We start from the raw sequence: 22,593 nt of genomic DNA on the forward strand, positions 1-22,593 counted from the left end.
CAAGGCAAGCACTCTACCACTGAGCCACCTTCCCAGCCCCTTGTTTTTGTTTTTATTTTGTTTTTGCCAGTCCTAGGGCTGGAACTCAGGGTCTGGGCACTGTCCCTGAGCTTCGTTTGCTCAAGGCTAGCACTCTACCATTTGAGCCACAGTGCCACTTCCAGCTTTTTCTGTTTATTTGGTACTGAGGAATGGAACCCAGGACTTCATGCATGCTAGGCAAGCACTCTACCACTAGGCCACATTCCCATCCCCTTGAGATGGTCTTAAAAGATAATAAAAAATTCCAAAACCTAGAGAAGAATACAAAAGTCCAAGTGCAAGAAGGCCAATAGTCACTAGTGAGAGTTAGCTCAGGTGTACTCCAAGTCATTCCAAGTCCAAAATCCAGGGTGAAAAATGAACATAATATTCTCAAAATTGCATGAGAAAAGGAACAAATAACATATGAGTACATAAGTGTTAGAAAAGATTAAAAAATTAAATGTAGGGGCTGGGAAGGTGGCTCAGTGGTAGAGTGCTTGCCTTGCATGCATGAGGACTCAGGTTCCATTCCTCAGCACCACATAAACAGAAAAAGCCAGAAGTGGCGCTGTGGCTCAAGTGGTAGAGTGCTAGCCTTGAGCTGTAGAGCTGAGGGACAGCGCCCAGGCCCAGAGTTCAGGCCCCAAAACAACAACAACAACAACAACAAAAACCTAAGTGTAGAGGATATGATAGTATACAAAAAAAAGAATATACATACTACTAGAATTGATAGAACTAGAAAATGAAAATACTAAGTGATATTGTATTAATTTTATACAATATTTTTGTTGGTAAAACACTGGTGTTTTGTGTTTAGAAAAAGGACCTTTCCTCAGATTATGGTGAAGTATTTAGAAGTAAAATGCGCTAATGTTTAAAATTTTTCCGTATGGTTCATTGAAAATGTGTGTACAACACATGAGTAAGAGAGATAAAATATCTCAATATGTTAACAGTGAACTAGGTGAAGTACTTAAGCATATTCATTGCACTATTCTTTTTTTCTTTCTTTTTATTTGAGATTTGAACTCAATGCTAGGTAGGTGCTCTGTCACTTGAGCCATTTCCCCAGCCCCTATACTTTAATTTTCCTTAGGCCAGTAAAATTTCAAAATAAAAGCTTAATAAGATTAAATCTAACAAAAGATACACAACTTCCAAAATAAAATATTCATCAAAGATTCTCAGAATAAGAGCAGTAATGTTTTAAAAGTTCAATTAAGCACAAGAACTTTACTTCAACAAATGCTTCTGTTAGTCAATTTAGGTACAATAAATGTTCTATGTGCCAAAGACAATGTACAACAATGACCAAGGCCTCTGTCCTCATGGCAATAATGTTTGAAGGGAGAAGGCAGACTAGTCATTGCGTCTTTATAAACAACATACAGCGTACATGGTACAAAGGGATGAAATAAGATGATTTAAAATAAATGAAATAAGGAAGAGTTTTCTAGAGATATGGCATTTAAACTGAAACATGAAGGATAAAAAAGCACTAGATAAAAAAAGAGGAAAGAGAAAAGAGCCTTCCAAATGGAGGGAATCATCATACAGAGAATTCCATATTTACAAAAAGAGTTGGCTAGCCAGGTGCCGGTGGCTCACGCCTGTAATCCTAGCCACTCAGGACGCTAAGATCTGAGGGTCGCGGTTCAAAGCCAGCCCCGGCAGGAAACTTCATGAGAGTCTATCTCCAATAGACCACTAGAAAACTGGAAGTGGTGCTGTGGCTCAAGCAATAGAGTACTCGCCTTGAGCTGAAGAGCTGAGGGATAGTGCCCAAGCCCAGAGTTCAAACCCATGACCGACAAAAAAAAAAAAAAAAAAAAAAAAAAAAAAGAGTTGGCACTGTCCAGGAACAAAAGACCAGTATGTCTCCTCTTCAGTGAAAAAGGAAGAAGATAAGTCAGAGACTTGGGCTAGGGCTATATCATTCAGAGCCTGGAAACTGCGTTTAGGTTTCATTCTAAGTGACATGGAAGTTTTAATCAGAAATGTGGCATGTCCAGTTTTATGTATTGAGATATTTCTGGGCACCACTTAAGGAGGCTAGGGTAGGAATATACCAATTAAATCAGCATCTCTGGAGGAGCTGGCCCAAGCCTCATTAGTTTTAGAAAACTCCCTAGAGATGACTTCAGTAAACAGCCAAAGATGAGAACCCAGAGGGGAAGATGGAGCCAAGAACAGGGCTTAGACTACTTTCGCTCTAATAGCTAAACACAAACTGCCTTGGGGGATCTTGTGGTATCACTGATCTATCTAGCATGCAGCACAATGGGATGTTATGATGCCAAGGGGGTTGAGCAAGGGCCATGTTGGAAGAACAGCTATTGATGAGTAACTGATAGAGGAAGAGGCAGATGAATTTAAGAAGCTTAGCAGGCATGAGTTACAAACTTCACAAATTGTTTCTTTTTAGATAATTAATAGATCATATCTTCCTTATTTCAGGTTTTTCAGGGAAATCAAGACTCCTTCACACCTGTGATGAACTCTCTAGACCCACCACTGCTGACTCGCTACCTTAGAATTCACCCCCAGAGTTGGGCCCATCAGATTGCTCTGAGGATAGAGATTCTGGGTTGCGAGGCCCAGCAACTATACTGAGGACCTTGCAGTCCTGATCTGCCCTTCACCAAGTCCATCAGCTCTCAGGTATTCCTCAACTCCAGGCCAGGGTCCCTTTCAGGCTTCCAGGTTATACAATACCTCGACACTGTCCATGGCATATGCATTTTTAATATGTATTTAAGTTACATAATGCTAGCAGACACTGACCTGAAGCTTCCTGAAGTATTAATCCTGTATTTCTTAAAATGTAGGATTAGGTTTCTGACAGAGCTACACCTTTGTTGTAGAAAAACTTGATGTTAAGAAAAATATTCTTTGTATTCACAGAAGATATTCATGATATAAGCATCAGGCTGAACTTCAGACATTTAGAATTAGACTCGTGCTTATTATCCCAATGGATCATGAAATAAAACATGTTTGGGGATCTTATCTGCATAGATGTGAAATAAAAAAGCAAGTAATTTTGACAGTAAATGAAGTAAAATGAAGATAATAGAAGAATTGCTATATTAGAGTCTACTTGATTAAATAAACAATCTCAGAAGGATGTAGAAATGAAGCCATTTTATCTTAATTCCAATAAACAAAAAATACATTAGAAGTATAGAATTTATCCAGAACCTTGAAATTGAAGTGACAATGTCCTATTGAAATTTGTGGTGGCCAAGAAGAGGAATGCTCATAATAGGCTTAAAGCACATGTTTTACAAAATGTTTGCATTGGGCTGGGAATGTGATCTAGTGGCAGAGTGCTTGCTTAGCATGCATGAAGCCCTGGGTTTGATCCTTCAGTACCACATACACAGAAAAAGCCAGAAGTGGCGCTGTGGCTTAAGTGGTAGAGTGCTAGCCTTCAGCAAAAGAGGCTTAAGGACAGTGTCTAGGCCCTGAGTTCAAGCCCCAGGACTGGCAAAAAAAAAAAAAAGTTTGCATGGAAAAAAAGGAAAATCTGTGACAATTTATGGTAAGAGATAAATTTTATCATTTTAATAATGTACTCATTTTATTCCCTCATCTAATTTCCTGTTGAGACAACTCAGCAAAGATTGTACTACAATTAAAAACCAAAGTCCCTCCTAAATAGTTGGAAATCCAAGGAATCAAAAGAAAATTAACTATTAAATACAGAACACACTGTTCCATCTCATTCTTCACTTTGCCCCACTCCAGAAGCTTAGGAATGCTTCACTGTTCCTTCTATCTGTGCCATTTACTAGAACTACACCAACATCTCCTCATGGCAAGGCTAAGTGGAGCAGTCAGGGGATGCTGCAGACCAGCATCACTTGAAAACGGGAGCTCCTAGCATAAGAGAAAACTTTGTCTCCGTTTAAGAACATGCAAGAGGCTGATTTTCCCCTATGTTAGTGCCTTTCCTCATAATCCTGGATGACCCTGATCTGACATCTTCCGGGATTGTAACATAGCTACCACACTATAGTCACAATCCACAAATGGTGAAAGTGAAAATATGTGAAGTTTTATGGTCCTGTAAAATTGTTTTGTTCTATAGCCTGGTGGGAAAACTAACTCCAAAGATGACATGGCTTTATTTTCTATAAAATTTTAACCATTCTTAAACTTAATTTAATGTTGTGATATTGTATGCATCTTCTCCAATGCTTTTCCTGCTAGATTGTTCAATTGTGTTCAATAAAAAATTGACACATACAAATGACTTTAAGAATTGTATTTTTAATTAAAATATGAACAATCATTTAAAAACATAAACAGGGGCACTGAGTAGGAGAATGTATATTTTTAAAAAAAATAATAAGTTGGGAAAACAGATTAAAGCCAGGCACTGGTGGCTCATGCCTGTCATCCTACCTTCTCAGGAGGCTGAGATCTGAGGATGGCAGTTCAAAGACAGCCCAGGCAGGAAAATCTGCGAGTCTCTCATCTCCAATTAATTACAGAAAAAGCCAGAAGTAGTGCTGTAGCTCAAGTGATGGAGTGCTAGCCTGAGCAAAATGAGCCTAGGGACAGTGCCCAGGCCCAGAGTTCAAGACCCAGGATGGGCAAAAAACAAAAAAGAAAAGAAAACCAGATTAAATTGAACTCAGAGTAAAAAGAGATGTAATTCATGAGAGATAAAAGCAATAAGAAACAGAGCTTCAATCTTGGAAAAGAGCTAATCGAAACACCAAGAGAAAAATAGAGAGTTGCTATTCAGGAGGCACAAATTTGCAGTAAAATGCAGAATTAAAGAAAAGCTAAAATATACATTGGAGCCAATGTTATATTCTAGCAATAATAGAGATATAGAGTTCTATGTATATAATACACGACACTATGTGTTATGATTTTGTTAATGGAAAGTCATAACATTTATTTGGTTACTGAAACCATAAAATAAATTCCAAATAATTCTATAAAATATGATGTCTACTTAGAGGGCTTTTTTTTTGGTTGGTCATGAGGCTTGAACTCTGGGCCTGGGTGATGTCGCTCAGCTCTTCAGCTCAAGGCTAGCACTCTACCTTCCATACTCACAGGCATTGTAAAAAAGCATGTGCAAACAAGAGTACAAAAATGGAAGGGGACCTGTGCATGCATTTAGTTACTCTACTCATGTGCATGCTCTATTGTCACATTGTTTCACTAAAATATAAAATAAAATTTATTAAATCAATATTAATATTATTAACTGACATATATTTCTGGCCATACTAAGATTTGAACTCAGGGTACCATGCTTCTTAGGCTAACACTCTGCCGCTCAAGTCATACCTCCAGTAAAAATGCTTTAACACACTGATATCAGAGAATTAAAGCAAGGCTGAGGTCCTTTTGTGGGGTGGTCACCCTAGCAACAGCTATCTGGAAAGTGGATCTCTCACACAGTCAAACCCTCAGATGACTGCAGCCTGCTGTCATATGCTTCCTCATCAAAGACCTCGCCCGCACCGCCCCGCCCCCCCCCACCCCGCCCCAAGCCAGAATCACTCACCTACATCTCTCCAAAAGTTCTTGGCCTACAAAAACTATAGCTTTTTAAAATTCAAGCCACTAAGTTTTGGGGTAACTTTACATATCATGATAGATAACTTAAATAGGCATCCATATGTTTACACTTAAAACACCAGAGCCAATACAACAGACTGATTTTCAGTTTACACACATTGTCACTGTTGGCTTACCTGGCTGGCACAAGGCAGTGACCAAATTTATATGATCTCCAGCTCTTTATAGTTTCTTCAGTATTTTCAAGTCCTGAAAAAGGTTGTGTATTTAGCCCTTTGATGAAATAGGTAAACCTTACATGCAAATTATCCCAGCATCAAAGTTGGGAGTTTGGAGGTATTATGAGACTGAAGCAGGTTTTAGTCCATATCTAGCTTTACTTTGCAAGCTTCTAGTAAGTATTGTTTTCTACAACTTCACGCCATCCCACCTTGCTGTCTTTCCTGAAGACTTCAGACCCTAGAATCACACACAGAATCAACAACCTCCCATAGACTATTAAAACAATTCTCAAAATACTGATCATTTCTTTTGCTTTGAAATGAATTTTACCTTGCTTGTACATTGTAGAAGCAATATAAATTGTCATTAAACAGTTTTCATTCAGAAAATAAAAGCAGATATACAAGTTTGCAAGACAATTTAAGAACAGTATAGTAGTTTAAACAATTATTTAAAAAATATGGTGACAAGTAATAATATTTGTGTATGTTTAATCATAAACCTACTTCAAGTGTGAGATAAAATGAATGTTTTCAAAGATTTACTTTGAGGTATTTGTAATTCCTTAAGGAAAAAAAGATTTCTCAGGATATATTTATATTTTTCTCAGTTTCACTGTGTGAAAAAACCCTTTATAGGAAATGGGAACTCCGCCCCCATTATCTCAAGAAATAGTATTTCAATGGCAAGTCTGTGGTCTTTTACAAGTACAGGTCAAATTTTTCTCATGCTTCCTAAATGATGCAACTAATAACACCTACCTTGCTTTAGTTGTAATTGTCTACACATGATATACAGAATACGCTATTGATTTATGAAACTTTTTATAAGTCTATGGTGTTTTTTTGTCCTCTATTTTCTTTTCTTTTTTTTAATTTTTATTTTTCATTGTGAACATACTGTACAGAGGGGTTACAATTACATGCAATGAGAAGTACAAGTTGTCATGTCGAAAACGATCTATGGTATTTTTTAAAATTTTCATAAACTTTTCTTGTGTGTGTGCTGGTTCTGGGGCATGAACTCAGGCCCCTGAGCTTCTTTACTGAAAGCTAGTGCTCTACCACGTGAGCCACAACTCCACTTCTGACTTTTTGGTAGTTTCTTAAATTGGTGATGAGTCTCACAGATTTTCCTGCCCAAGCTATCTTTGAACTGTGCTACTTAGATCTCAGCCTCCTGAGTAGCTAGGATTACAGGTATGAGCAACTGGCACCCAGCATTCTTAGCTTATTTTTGTACTATGATGCTGGGCATTTCTGATTTTTTTCAATGTGATATTGAAAAGCTTTGTTATTGGTATTTTACATTTTAGGAAGTCAAGACATAATTTGATAATGCAGTTTGCATTCTACTTGGAGTATTCTTTTCAGAAAATAAAGCATCTTGTACTATAAGTTTTCCATATATCTTTGTCCTTGTACAAAATGTTCTAACTTGATTTTTTTGTTTTGTTTTGTTTTTTTTGGGTCCGGTGGTGGGGCCTGAACTCTGGGCCTGGGCGCTGTCCCTCAGCTCTTCAGCTCAAGGCTAGCACTCTACCACCTGAGCCACAGCAAGGCTAGAGCTCTACCACCTGAGCCACAGCCCCACTTCTGGCTTTTTTCTTTTTGCTTATGTGGTGCTGAGGAATCGAACCCAGGGCCTCAGGCATGCAAGGCAAGCGCTCTACCACTGAGCCACCTTCCCAGCCCTCTAATTTGATTTTATAGTCAGTATATGTTTGATGTTTTAAAAAAATAATGATTTGTTTTTAAAAAAAAAAAAGAAAATTTTCAGCTCTGTGTCAGTTCCTAGATACTTAGGAGGCTGAGTTCTGAGGATCACAGTTCAAAGCCAGCTTGGGCAAGAAAGTCCATGAGATTCTTATCATCAATTAACTGGCAAAAATCTGGGAGTGGAGCTGTGGCTCAAGTGAGTGGTAGAGTGCTAGCCTTAAAAAAGCTCAGGGAGGGCTGGGAAGGTGGCTCAGTGGTAGAGCGCTTGTCTTGCTTGCATGCATGAGGCCCTGGGTTTGATTCCTCAGCACCACATAAGCAGAAAAAGCTGGAAGTGGTGCTGTGGCTCAAGTGGTAGAGCACACAGCACCTAGGCCCAGAGGTCAAGCCCCATGACCAACAAAAAGAAAAAAAAAGCTCAGGGACAGCACACAAGGTTGAGTTCAAGCCCTAGAACCAGCACACACACACACACACACAAAAATAAAATGACAACTTTCATATGATATTTTGCTTGACTGGCACCTGTGTGGTATTACACAGGAATTCACCAAGGAATTCACATAGTTTTCACTTTGCAACAATGGGAGGGAATTATGGAAAAACCCCAGACACTCAATGATTTATCTTAGTATTATGTATAGATGATTCTGTAGTACACCTCCTTTTAGTTTTTTTTTTTTTTTTTTTTTTTTTTTTTTTTTTTGGCGGTTGTGGGGCTTGAACTCTGGGCCTGGGCGCTGTCCCTCAGCTCTTCAGCTCAAGGCGAGCGCTCTACCACTTGAGCTACAGTGCCACTTCCGGTTTTCTGGTGGTTTATTGGAGATAGGAGTCTCATGGTCTCTCCTGCCCAGGCTGGCTTTGAACCGCGATCCTCAGATCTCAGCCTCCTGAGTAGCTAGGATTACAGGCGTGAGCCACCGGCGCCTGGCTTCCTTTTAGTTTTTTTTAGGTTTTCTTTCTGGGAAGCCATTAGACTTTGAGTATCGTAATGTACAACAGCTTTCTTTAAAAATCTCTCCTTTAGAATATTAACTCTTCCACCTTTGAAGAGTTTAGTTGTATAGTTTTTGATATCTTAGAAAAATATTCTAAGCACAAAATAAACTTTTCTGAGCACTTCAGTATACATATATTCTACATGCATGTATGTATGTGTATTTTTTGCTTAGTCTCTGGCCCATATAGTTATTTTTGCAGGGCTAGGAATTAAATGCATACTAGGCAAGTGTTCTACTACTAAATAATACTCACATAGAACTTACCTTTTTATAGTGGCAAAGAATTCTCAAGTACATCTAAATGAAAACCAATCATCCCATCATCATATTAAATAATGTCTGTTTTATCCTTTAAAGAAATGTCACCTTTATCTATTAAAGTGCCATACATACACTGTTATAAGGTATAATATAGTAAATACTATATTGAAATCAAATCAAATCAAACTTAAGTAGATACAACTACTATAAGAATGAGTTTTATTATCAATACAAATGTGTATTCATGGGCAGAAAAAGATGTCTGTGTGCATAACTATCAAATAGAGGAAACTGGGTGAGATTCAAATGAGTTTGATGATGTCATAAAGGGTGCTAAGTTTCCTTCTGGAACTCCAGAGACACACGGCAACGACTGGTCAACTTCAAGACTGTTGCTCCCTGAATACTGAGAGCCATTTCCACGATTCCTTTGGATATTTTGATGCCCAGTTAATTCTCAGGTAAGTGGCTTCCTACCAGACAAGGGTCTATTCAAGCCCGACTACACAGTAGATTAACATCAATTAATGTAGCAACAAAAGCTCAAAATGTTACCAATGGGCTGGCCAGGGTCTTTTCGCTGTACACAAATAGAAACTCTTAGTAGGTAAGCAGTAGTTCTTCTAGTGGGGGAGGTCCTGAGGCCTTGGATGCCAAAGGCCCACAGACTTGGCTGACAGACTCACAGGGCTATATCTCCAAGCCCTGATAACTTGAATGTTTCTGGCCTTAGAAGCCAAAAACTTACTAGGTGTTCAGGTTAGAGGCTTAGTGCTCTGAGTTGTGATTGCCAGATTGGAAAGTAGTAAAATCTTCAGCTCCAAGCAGCCACAAGCTACAGCAGCAGTCAGCACCAGTCTTGGGTATCTCAAGTCTTAGAAGTCTTGGGTATCAGGACTCTGGGCCTTCATATTAGTAAGCTGTGGTGTTGGGACCCACAGCTTTCAAGGCTTGTTAACTCCCAGCAAGTCTTTCAGCAACTAGTGTCTGTAGTTTTCTTTTTTCTTTTTTGTCGGTCGTGGGCCTTGAACTCGGGGCCTGAGCACTGTCCCTCAGCTCTTCAGCTCAAGGCTAGCACTCTACCACTTGAGCTACAGTGCCACTTCCGGCTTTCTGGTGGTTTATTGGAGATAAGAGTTTCACGGACTTTCCTGCCTGAGCTGGCTTTGAACGACTATCTTCAGATCTCAGTGTCTTGAGTAGCTAGGATTACAGGCGTGAGCCACCCGCACCCGGCATGTCTGTAGTTTTCTACCCACTTCCTTCTGCTTTCTCTGTACCTCCATCACCAGTCCGCCTCCATCACCACTCTACCGCTGTCCCAAGTCCTGAATAGCCTGCTCTAGGTGATTTTGCTCATTCACGGGGGAAAAAATGATAGGGTACTTACAATAAAGAGTTAAAGAAAACAGCCCATGGGGCTGGGAAGGTGGCTCAGTGGTAGAGTGCTTGCCTCATATGCATGAGGCCCTGGGTTTGATTGCTCAGCACCACATAAGCAGAAAAAGCCCGATGTGGCACTGTGGCTCAAATGGTAGAACACTAGCCTTGAGCTGAATTGTTTAGGGACAGCGCCCAGGCCCAGAGTTCAAGCCCCATGACTGACAAAGAGAAAAAAGAAAACAGCCCCAAACTAGTATTCTCAACAGTATTTAACAAGGTTTCACAATGCTTAATAGTACTTAGCTGTGTTCCAGTATTCTAGGTAAAGTTGAGTCTATCCGTCCTATTTGAGCAATAGCTCAAACAGGGTTATTTTTCCTGTAACAAGTAGTTGAGGAATGGATAGTTACAGGTATCAATTTAGCGGCCTGAAATTGTTATAATCAGTACCCTATTTTCTTGGTGTTTTCCTTATGAATATTGCCTCATGATCATGAGATGGCTGCAGCAACTTCAGGCCATGCTTTTTAAACTGTGTTAAAAGGCAACGTGAAGGGAAAATAGCAGTACCATCTCTTTTATTGAGGCGGCCTAAAGCCTTCCCAAAGGCTGTTGACTAGATTTTGATTGTTTCTTTGACAAGAACCATGTCATGTGGCTAGAAATGGCTAGGAAGGTAAGATTCAGGTTTTTGTGCTTTCAGTTGGATGTAGAAATGAAAAACAAAAAATGAATGGCTGTTGGTTATGTAACAAATGTGTGAAAATTCACCATTCATTCAAACACTATTAAACATTTGGATATCCTATGTCTTAGATGCTGTTCAGCAGCAAACAAAACAGACATAAATCTCTGCACTCACAGCATGTCCCTATTATTCCAGCAATTGAGAGGAGGCTGAGGCAGGAGGATCTGGTGTTCTAGGCCAGCCTTCTAGGCCAGCCTAGGCTACATAGCAAAAACCTTGTCTCAAAAACTAAACCAATACAACGTCGGTGCCGGGGGGGGGGGGGGGGGGCGGGAGAGAAGGGGGAAGGAGAAGGATTGGGATTGGGGGGGAGGGGGGAGGCTGGGATGGGATGTGAAGGGTAAACCAAAGGAGGAGGGTGCAATGCTTGGTAAGAAATGTACGCATTATCCTGCCCATGTAATTGTAACCCCTCTGTACAGTATGTTCACAAATAAAATTAAATTAAATTAAAAAAAACTAAACCAAAACAAAAACAACAAAAATTCCTTGCACTCATGGAGTGTGCATTATAATCAGGAGAGATATACAATTAAATGAAAAACTGTATTACACTATATTCTGATGAAGTTTGTAAAGAAAAATCAAGCAGGTAGCAAGATTAAGAAGTTTGTAGTTCCAAGTATATTTTAGATATGAGACCCTTGTCCGTTGTATGGCTAGTAAAGATCTTCTCCCAATCGGTGGGCTTTCTATTGATCTTGCTAGCTATGTCATTTGCCCTGCAGAAGCTCTGCAACCTTATGCAATCCCATTTGTCCAACCTTTCTTTGATTTGTTGTGCTTCCGGGTCTCTATTCAGAAAATTTCGGCCTGAGCCAAGGAGACCTAGGGTTTCTCCTATTCCATCCTGTAATGTTTTCAGAGTGTCTGCTTTGAGTTCAAGGTCTTTGATCCATTTGGAGTTGATTCTGGTGCAGGGTGATATATAAGGATCTAGCTTTAGTTTTCTACATGTAGTTAACCAATTTTGCCAGCACCATTTACTGAAGAGGCTGTCTTTCTTCCATTCTATTGTGGGGGGTATAATTGGGTGGGGGGAGGGGGGAGGCTGGGAAGGGAGGTGAAGGCTAAACAAAGGAGGAGGCTGCAATGCTTGGTAAGAAATGTATGCATTATCCTGCCCATGTAATTGTAGCCCCTCTGTACAGTATGTTCTCAAATAAAATAAAATTAAATTAAAAAAAAAAGAAGTTTGTAGAAGACTGGTATAACTTCAATGAAGGTGATAGTTGCCAGGCACCAGTGGCTCACACCTCTAATCCCAGCTACTCAGGACGCTGAGTATTTGTGGAGAGGACATAGCAAATAAGAATATGCTAAGCTTGTTCAACAGGAACGAAGCTGAGTCAGTGACTGAAAGACTAGTAGGATATGAGATCAGAGAAATAACTATGACATGATCTGACCTACTACTTACAAGCTCTCTGGCTGTTCAGTGCAGAAGTTGGAGGGAGGAAAGAGAGTTGAGGCTGAATAGCAGTGGAGATAGTGTGGAGTGACAGGATTCTGGATACATTTTGTAGGTAAAACTGACAGGGTGTTTCTGATGTGGTAAGGCATAGGAGTGAAAAGATGATGATGCTATAAAGGTGATGCTGTAAACTAGGTGCCAAATTTCACACCTGAACTCCTAGCTACTTATGTAGGAGGCTGAAATTGAGAGGATTGCAGTGCCCAGTCAGCCCAGGCAGAAGAGTATATGGCAGTCAATTTCCATACAGGGGAAGTTGGATGTGATAGTGTATGCCTGACATGCCAATGATGACAGGAATATTCAAGTAGGCAGATAGTAGCTCAGGCCTGGTTATGAAGTGAGACTCACTCCTAAAATTAACCAGTGAATGCCGGGCACTGGTGGCTCATGCCTGTAATCCTAGCTATTCAGGAGGCTGAGATCTGAGGATCGCGGTTCAAAGCCAGCCCGGGCAGGAGAGACCTTTTGAGACTCCTATCTCCAATAAACCACCAGAAAACCGGAAGTGGCGCTGTAGCTCAAGTGGTAGAGCACTCACCTTGAGCTGAAGAGCTGAGGGACAGCGCCCAGGCCCAGAGTTCAAGCCCCACGACCGACAAAAAAAAAAATTAACCAGTGAAAAGGGGCGTGGTTCAGTGATATCTCACCAGCCTAGCAAAAGCGAGCCCTGAGTTGTTCAAATCCCCAGTACTAGTAAAAAATAAATAAATGTGATAGTTTTGGCCTGTACAGCAGAAAGTTTCCACTGAGTTAAAGAAATATAATAGTAAAGTACCTGGCCTGATAGAATGTAGTGAGATTTTGATGTGTTCAGGATACACCCATATGATTCTGTAAATCCTTGTGTATAGAACAGGTGAGAGGAGTTACAGTGTTTGATTTGCAATGAGAACTAAACTATCACTTTCTTTTCAGGCAGGTTCTGTGGAAAATTTTAAACATAAGCCTTTCCTTGGAAGTCAGAGTCCATGGAACTTAAAAAACATCTGTGCATTGTGTTTCTTCTGTGCATACTGACTTTACTCTTATTAGAGATAGAAGCTTCTTCATCACTGTCTAATACTGGACATCGAGAAAAATCAGAATCAAAATCCCACCCAAAGAGCATACTTGCCATTAGGATGAATGTTCCTGACTTCGAAAGACATAAGATTTATTTCTCAGGTCAGGAAAAATTATTCCATATTTTTCAGTTTTTCCTAAGAATTCTATCTTGGATTTGTTTGATTTGTTTCAGTTGAGTTCAACAAGCACCAACAAAGACAAAGACCTTGGTAAATACCAAGGTCTTTGTTCACAGGTGGGCAGACAAACCCATAGATGCCAAACTTCCATGCAATTTGATAAATGCTTGTTTGGGGGAGGTGAAAGGGGAAACTTCATGAAGGAGGCGAAATTTAAAATAAACCTGATGATCTGCGGAACCACAGACTCATTTTGGAGTGTTCTGGTTCTGAGACTCAGAAAGTGCTGCGCTGGTGAGTGGTGAACTCCACTTGGAACAGACCATTGTGTTTCCCCTTGTGGTCAAATCACAGTATCCTCTCCTTCCCTCACCATTTCTTTTCTTTTTTTGGGAGGGGGTCCAGTAGTGGGGCCTGAACTCTGGGCCTGGGTGCTGTCCCTCAGCTCAAGGCTCAAGGCTAGCGCTCTACCACTTGAGCCACAGTGCCACTTCTGGCTTTTTTCTTTTTGCTTATGTGGTGCTGAGGAATCGAACCCAGGGCCTCATGCATGCAAGGCAAGCACACTACCACTGAGCCACTTTTCCAGCCCCCCTTCCCTCACCATTTCTAAAGGAAAGACAGCACTTTCAGCCTTTTTTTGTGCTGGTCCTGCGGCTTGAACTCAGGGCCTGGGCATTGTCCCTGAGCTTTGGGGCTCAATCCAGCCTTACTTTTATTAGCAGACTCCAGGATAAGGACTTCTTCCTCTGCTCTGGGGACATTAACTCTGTTCATCTTCCTAAAGAATATGCAGACATGTGGTAGATAACACGTCACTGGAGATTTTCTTATTATCAGTTCATGCTTCTCTTTCATAAAGTATTGCATAAACTCAAAACAGTCCTGCAGATATCTAGAACTGACATTGTTTTTTTCTATTTGACTTATGAGGAAGCAAAATGATATTTATCTAAGAGATTTTCCTTTAAAATAATGTATATCCTTTGAATACCCCAGAGGCAGCAGAAGAGAATAGTACATGTTATATTATCTGGCCAACAATAATAACAAGACCTCTCCTCAGAGAATGTCTATGCTATTTTTGCAGGAAAACAAAGATCTTGGGTTTGGAACATCAAGAATTACCTGCGTGATCTAATCAGGAACTCCATACCTTCAATAGCCATCTTTGCCTTTCTTATGTCTGTAGCAGTAATTGGCACTCTCTGCTGCTTCACGTAAGCTATTATGGGATGAAAAGAGAAGAGGAGAGAAAAAAATGTCAAGTAACATAAGGGGACAGAAACATTCAGGTGCTCTTTTGTAATTGAAGGAGAGTTTAAGGAGGAAGATTCTGTAAGCAAGATGCTCCTTGAACTTTTTTGCCTGCAATCTTTCCTATCCATTACCAACAACTAACAGTTGACATTTAATAGCCGGGGTTTGCAAATAATCTTTTTGTGTGTGTGTGCTGGTCCTGGAGCTTAAACTCAGGGCCTGGGAGCTGTCTCTGATATTCTTTTTGTCAAAGTTAGTGCTCTACCACTTGAGCTATAGCTCCAGTTCTAGCTTTTTTTTTGGGGGGGGGGTTAGTTTTTATTAGAGATAAGTGTCTCACACTTTCCTGCCCAGGCTGGCTTCAAACCATGATCCTCAGATCTTAGTCTCCTGACTAGCTAGGATTACAGGTATGAGCCACTGGCTACCAGCAAATCTTTTTTCTTTCTTTCTTTCTTCCTTCCTCCCTTCCTTCCTTCCTTCCTTCCTTCCTTCCTTCCTTCCTTCCTTCCTTCCTTTTTGCCAGTCCTGGGGCTAGATTCAGAGCACGTAGGCTTCTGAGCTTCTTTTGCTCAAGGCTACCACTCTACCACTTTGAGCCACAGCACCCTGGCTTTCTCTGAGTGGTTAATTGGAGATAAGAGTCTCACAGACTTTCCTGCCCAGGTTGGCTTCAAGCAGTGATCCTCAGATCTCAGCCTCCCAAATAGCTCAAATTACATGCATGAGCCACCAGTACCTAGCTAAATAATTTCCTTTATTAACCTCATTGGCTCATAATTTTCTGTCCTATGATTCAGGAATAACACATGGAAAATATATAATTATATTTTCAATTGTCTCAAAATATTTGTCCATATAAAGCTACAGAGATTTCTGAGGAAAACAAAATAGTTAAACTATATTTTGTTAATTCATCCATCATTTACCAAGAAATGACTATATCTTTGTGGCTAGAAAGAATGATAAAATTACTAATTGGTAGGTCACTGCTATGGTAGGAGACAGTTTGCATAAACAAGTGGTTGGGAACAGGGAATAGAAATGTGGGGTCCTACAGACTTCAAAATCAAAATTACCCCTAAATTCACTGATGGAAAGTCACCTGAGCTTTTGAGAGAAGTTTATTGCCAAAGAATCCGCAAGCTAGAAATCAAATGAGCTATCAAAGTAAATAGTATGTAGACCTACGATCTTCCATGAGAAGACCAGCTTTGAAGGCCTCAAAGGTCATGCTCCTCAATACTTGCCTCAGATGCAGCCAGAGAGAATGGACAGAGGAATTTCCCAGATAGTGGACAATGGGCCCAGGATGTCCTCCTAGAAAGCTAAATCTGGGCCTAATTATGGTTTGTCTAGCACGATTCCAGGATGGAGCCAGTGTCTCTCATTCTTGCTCTTTCAAATGAGAATGTTTACTGTGGTTATCCTCTTCTGCTCCATCATTGTTACAGGGTGTGGAAATCAAGAGCAGATAACTGGTTTCAGTTCATAGGTCACTTAACTAATAAGAGTCATTCCAACTTGAAATAATCTGGACTTTGAACCACATATAGTGATGAACAGGATTTTAATCATGGTGGTGGGGAGAGGAAGGTGTGCCACAGGTCAAATGTTCTACAAGCAGATAGGGATATCTGAGTTTGGTATTCTGGGTATTATTATAGTTCAATGCCTGGAGAAGGCTGTGGAAAGAGGGAGAAGTTGAACTGCCTTGCAAGCCCCACAAAGTCTTGGTTGACCCCATCAGATTCATCCCACATGAGCCTGAAACCACTGTAGAGTCTCTAACTTTGATGTGAGCTGGCCTCATGAAGAAGTATGAGACAGCCCCTTGCAACTGAGGCAAGCCCTAACAGTTAACAGAGAAAGGCTGTGTATTGTATCATCAGCATTCTGAACCACCTAGGGACACAAGTCCTTTCTCAAGGGAAAATCTGCAAGGCAATTTCCATACAGGGTACATGGAGGCCATGCTCCTGTGTCAAAGGAAAAGTAGAAACATTGGGAAATGCTAGAAGCAAGTTCAGCAATCTTGTGCCTTCTTCCCAAGGGAAATGTGAAAAAAAATAAAAAGCAAAGCATCACAGAAAATAATAAACACAAAGGAGAAGAGACATTGATGGAAAATACAAAAGAAGATATGGAAAACAGGCTTTAAAGGCAAACAATATTAAAGACTTTCAGGAATGTAAGATTAGGACAAAATGATAGATGTAAGAGACATATGATTTTTTTGATGAAGACACCTAAAATACTTAAAATTTTATATATTGAAAACAGAAAGAAAAGCTTGAATCTATAGTCCTAAGGGGCACTTGGCACTAGGTACATTGAAGATTCTCAGTAACATTCCTTCATTTTTAATTGATATGTTTCAATTGCAAACAGCCTCTAATGTGCCTCATTCCACACTCACCTCTCTCTCACTAGCTGCAGCTGTAATGAAAGCTTAGGCCAGTGGCTCATTATCCTTAGGCAATTACTGTGGATGCTGGGTTATCTGCTAGCACTGTGGCAGCTTACAAACACACACACACACACACACACACACACACACACACACACACACACACACACACACACACACACACACACACACACACACACACGGCAGTCTTTAACTCCCATCCCCTGCATGCAAGCAGGAAATGCTTCTCTTTTTCTACTTCTTCCTATTTTATCCTGATAAACTAAAAGAAATTCTTGCTACAGCTCCCCCAGTTTACTGGCCTTTTCCCCTGCCCCGAATCCTTCCAATAAAAAGGCAAATCAGAACAGGATACACTTCCAGGGGGACTATTCATTGGCTGCATTCAAAATGTTAGCTGTAGTTCATCGATTCTGAATATTGCTCCAATTTGGAAGTTCCCAATATCTGGGAGCCCACTGAAGATTTCTGCTATTGAAAAGTTAAGCTGTATTTGCTGCCAGAGTGAAGGCAAGGTTATTGGCATGAGAAATGCACTCAGAGTCCAAGAGAGTTCCTGGAGGCCTCAAAACAGCTTCCAATCTTTGCAAGAGGCAAGATTTCAGCAGACCAAGAATGACATAGGTTGAAATGAACTCCTGGGGATTTCATTGTTGGATGAAGTAATGGGATGCAATTGCTTTAAAGTCTGGATGCAGGAGGAAACCTCTTTTATTCACTGTCATTTCAACGTTGCAAGTTGAACTTGGAGTCGTTGAAAGAGCAATCAGGTTTACAAGATGAAAGCAAGGCAAGAATGTTAGATGGCAGTGGAAGCCCATGTGCTTCTGAAAGGTAAAATGTCAAGGGAAACCAGAAATGTGTGCCATATCCAGCAGACTCAGTGAAAAAGCTGCAATTGGAATTGTTTGAAATAGCAGTTGCAATGAACGTTGTACTAAATGGTGTTCAATTCAAAGTGCTGTAGGTGCTGACTACTAGTTGTGTTAAAATATGTTCAGGATTTCTTTGATACCTGTATGTATTGAATTTTTGTTAAAATCTGTTTTTGTGTCTTACATGTAACAGATATACTAAATATTTGTGTACAGCCTTTATTTAAGAAATTATGCATTTAAGGGGAGGGAGGATGAGAGAAATGAAGGGGGATGAGCTGGATTGAGTCACATGTTTTGTAATGAAACCTGCCCTTGTACAACTAAATTATGCTAATAAAAATCTTATTGGAAGCTGGGCACCAGTGGCTTGCCTCTAATCCTGGCTACTCAGAAGTCTGAGATCTGAGGATCATGGTTCAAAGCCAGCCTGGGCAGGAAAATCTGTGAGACTCTTATCTCCAATTAAGCACCAAAGAAGCTGGAAGTAGAGCTGTGACTCAAGTGGTAGAGTGCTAGCCTTGAGCAAAAAAACTCAAGGACAGCTCTCAGGCCCTAAATTAAGCCTCATAACCAACACACAAAAAAATCTTAAAAAATAAAGACACTTAGACTTGGAACTTTAATACAATTTATAATGTTAAAAATGGAGACAACTTAAATGTTCCTAAGACTGGAAATGGCTAAATAAAGCATTATGAATTCATATGATGAACACCATACAAACACCAAAACATCAATATAGAACAATAATTATGTGAAACCATATTGTTGAAACATTGTTGAGTAGAAAAAAACATTATAATAGAAGATATGTATTTAATCCAAATTATTATTAAGAAGTAAATGTACAGGGAAATACCTTTCAGGATTTAATCATATTATTAAGCATTGATTATATTCCTTGTGATAGTTAATAGGTTGTTTAATTGTTATTTATTTTCATTTTTTATCTGCACTTTCTAATCTCCTTGTAACAAATTGTATTGTTTAAGTAGTACATTTTTTTTTTAACTTGGAGCCTGGCACTCTCCTTGAGCTTCTTTTGCTCAAGGCTAATGTTCTATCACTTCAACCACAACTCCACTTCTGGCTTTTTTGTGGTTAACTGGATATGAGAGTCTCATGGACTTTCCTGTCCTGAACCATAGACCTCAGATCTTAGCTTCCTGAGTAGTTAGGATTACAGGAATGAGCCACTGGCACCTGGTGAGTAGTACATTTTTAAAAGATACTTTAAAATGAAAAGAAAAATGTCTGACTATACCTTTATCACAACTTCTGATCCCAATTGTACTATAAACATATTCCTACTCTTTAATCAAGTCAGCAAAGCATTTTGTACCTATGAAATAATTTGGTTCATATTAAGAGAAGTAGCTAACTAAAAATCCAGTGTTGGAACAGGTGATGTAATTGCATAGTAGCATTGCAGCTCTGGAGAGGGTATAGCAATGTAAACTGCATTCAGCATTCATCCTTTTATTTTTCTTTCTCAGCATACTCATAGGTGAACCAATCGTCTACTGAGCATCTATCTCGAAGACGCAATGGAGCAATGAAATATTTGGTTTTCCAGATTTCAAGGCCTGGAAAATGTGCTATTTGCTCAACAGAAGGTTAAAATTAAATTGTTCTCCACCTTAAATTATCCTTGCCTTTGTTTTCTTCAAGAACTACCATTGAAAAATGTGAATACCTTTATTACTGTTTTAGTTTAAAAGTAATATTTATTGTAATATTTTTTAGGAAGAAAAAACATTCATAATGCTAGCACTGAGAAATACAAGCCATTAATATCTTGGTGTTTCTCCTCTCAAGCTTTTACCTAAACTAGTATAGATTACCTGTTTCAAAGTCCATTCTGTAAAACAACATTTTTATTTAATTATTTTTATTTTTTATTTTTATTTTATTTTTTATTTATTTTATTTAAATATTATAAAACAATAGAGCTCTGTGGTCAATTATATTTTGAAGACACAGGATTTAACAAATTTAAATGTTTTGCTTTGCTCCCAGAGTTCTGAGAACCTTGGAGAGGCTAGTATAAATCTCCATAAAAGAGTAAACTAAGCATTTCCCAATTAGTTATAATGATACATCATCTAATCACCTGAAATATAATACTTTTTAAGTGTCTCCATGTATTATAAATGTGATATAAGTAATAGTTTAAAAATTAATCTGCTTCTTGCTGTTCTGGGTTTGAAATCATTCATTCGATGAACACTTACTGAATACCCTCTATTATTATATCTCAGTGAAATATGAAATACAAACTTTTTAAAAAGACTAAGGAACAACCTGGTCACTGGAGCTTAGCCTGTAATCCTAGCTACTCAGGAGGCTGAGATCTGAGGAACACAATTTAAAGCCAGCCCAGGCAGGAAAGCCCGTGAGACTCATCTCCAATAAACCACCAGAAAACTGGAAGTGGAGCTGTGGCTCAAAGTGGTAGAGCACTAGCCTTGAACAGAAAAGCTCAGGGACAGGGCCAAGGCCCCGAGTTCAAGCCCCATGACTGACAAAAAAAAAATAAGGAACAGTACCTGGGCTGTGAGCATCGTAGACTCAACAGAGGCTTATGGTACTATTGCTACATGGGAGCAATGAGACCATTGTTCAAATCAGAAGATGATGGGCTGCATTAGAGGCTAACAGGGGCCAACAATACGGGGACAAGAGACATCCATGTAGATACTGGTTGGTAATCCCACACACTTGCTAACTGAGACAATGGGTCCAATTTACCCACACACACCATAGCATAGCATAAAGCACATAATCTTTTTTTCTTCTCTATATGCAATTCTTTAAAAAAAATTATTGTAAATGTGATGTATAGAGGGATTACAGTTACATAAATCAGGTAATGAGTACATTTCTTTTTGAACAGTGTCACCCCCTCCCTCATTTTCTCCCAGTTTTTCCCTCTTATCCCCACCCACGAGTTGTATAGTTCATTTCCAACATAGTGTCTAAAGAGTGTCACTGATGAATTGGTTCACCCTTTGTTCCAGAATTTCTGTGAAAAGCACATAATCTTTGTCCCAGACACTCACTCAGATGTCAAAAAAAGACTACTAAATCAGAGATGTCTACAGGAAACAGTATAACAAACATCCAAGAAATCCAAATGATTATAAAGGGCCACATCCAAAATCTATACTCAAAAAAGAAGGAAAAACTAGCAGAAATGGACAAATTTCTTGAGACATACAAACTGCCAAGAATGTGTAAACCAATAACATGCAATGAGATTGAGGAAGTAATCAGAAGTCTTCCAAGAAGGAAAAGCCCAGACTTGGATGGATTCACCACTGAATTCTATAAGAATTAAAGATGAGGGGCTGGGTAGGTGGCTCAGTGGTAGAGTGCTTGCCTTGCATGCATGAGGCCCCGGGTTCGATTTCTCAGCAGCACATAAGCAGAAAGAGCCAGAAGTGGCATTGTGGCTCAAGTGGTAGAGTGCTAGCCTTGAGCTGAAGAGCTGTGGGACAGCGCCCAGGCCCAGAGTTCAGGCCCCACGACTGACTAAATAAATAAATAAATATCTCTTAAAAATAGAATTAGAAATGAACTACCACCAATACTCCTCAAACTTTCCTGTTAAATAGAAACAGGTCAATTCCAAATTAATTCTATGAAGCCAATATCATACTCATCCCTGAACCAGGTAAGGCTCCAAGAAAAAAGAGAGAGCTATCGACCAATTCTCTGATGAACACAAATGCAAAGCTCTTCAATAAAATACTAGCCAGTAGAATTCAGAAACAAAAAAAAATCATACATTATAACCAAGTAGGCCTCATCACACGGATGCAAGGCTGTTTAATATACACAAATCACTAAATGTAATTCACCACATCAACAGCACCATAGACAATAATGATCATCTCAATAGATGCAGAACAAAATTTTGACAAAACACAACTTCCATTCATGTTAAAAAGCTCTTGAGAATCTAGGAGTAGAAGGAACATTCTTTAAAACAATAAAAGCCATATATGACAAACCAACAGCCAATATCATACTAACTGGGGGAAAAATTAAAACCATTTCCCCTAAAATCAAGAACAAGGCAAGAATGCCCACTCTCTCCACACCCCTTCAATAGAGTTATGGAATTCCAAGCCAGAGCAACAAGGCAAGAAAGGAGGTAAAAGGGATCTACATAGGGAAAGAATAAATTAAATTATCCCTATTTGCAGATTACATGATCTTACACCTAAAGGACCCAAAAGACTCCAGCCCCACCCTCCCAGAGCTGATCAACCACTCCAGCAAAGTAGCAGGATACAAAGTTAACCCATAAAAATCAATAGCCTTTCTGTATGCCAACAATGTGCAAGCAGAGAGGGAAATCAGGAAAACAACTTCAATTTGCAGTAGCCTCAAAAAATAAAATATCTAGGAATAAACCTAACCAATGACATAAAAGATCTTTATAATGAAA

At 39.5% G+C, this 22,593-nt stretch overlaps 2 protein-coding genes across 6 annotated transcripts in view; both read left to right on the forward strand.

Annotated features, from left to right (window-relative positions):
* Positions 1-3,418, forward strand: part of F8 (coagulation factor VIII) — an 86,507-nt gene extending 83,089 nt beyond the window's left edge. For all 5 annotated transcript variants that reach the window (XM_070039445.1, XM_070039448.1, XM_070039446.1 and 2 more), the window contains one exon: positions 2,485-3,418. In XM_070039445.1, coding sequence (XP_069895546.1) covers positions 2,485-2,640 — 156 coding nt within the window. In that variant the 3' untranslated portion in view covers positions 2,641-3,418. The remainder of the gene's footprint in view (positions 1-2,484) is intronic.
* Positions 3,419-9,139: 5,721 nt separating this feature from the next.
* Smim9 (small integral membrane protein 9) lies at positions 9,140-19,770 on the forward strand. The gene is made up of 4 exons (XM_070038853.1): positions 9,140-9,237; positions 13,300-13,548; positions 14,659-14,788; positions 19,634-19,770. The coding sequence occupies exons 2-4, from the start codon at positions 13,353-13,355 to the stop codon at positions 19,662-19,664; spliced, it is 357 nt and encodes a 118-aa protein (XP_069894954.1). The 5' UTR covers positions 9,140-9,237; positions 13,300-13,352; the 3' UTR covers positions 19,665-19,770.
* Positions 19,771-22,593: the final 2,823 nt, after the last annotated feature.

The sequence above is a fragment of the Dipodomys merriami genome, unplaced genomic scaffold (assembly GCF_024711535.1).
Source record: "Dipodomys merriami isolate MVZ:Mamm:240054 unplaced genomic scaffold, mDipMer1.0.p SCAF_3, whole genome shotgun sequence".
Taxonomy (NCBI): domain Eukaryota; kingdom Metazoa; phylum Chordata; class Mammalia; order Rodentia; family Heteromyidae; genus Dipodomys; species Dipodomys merriami.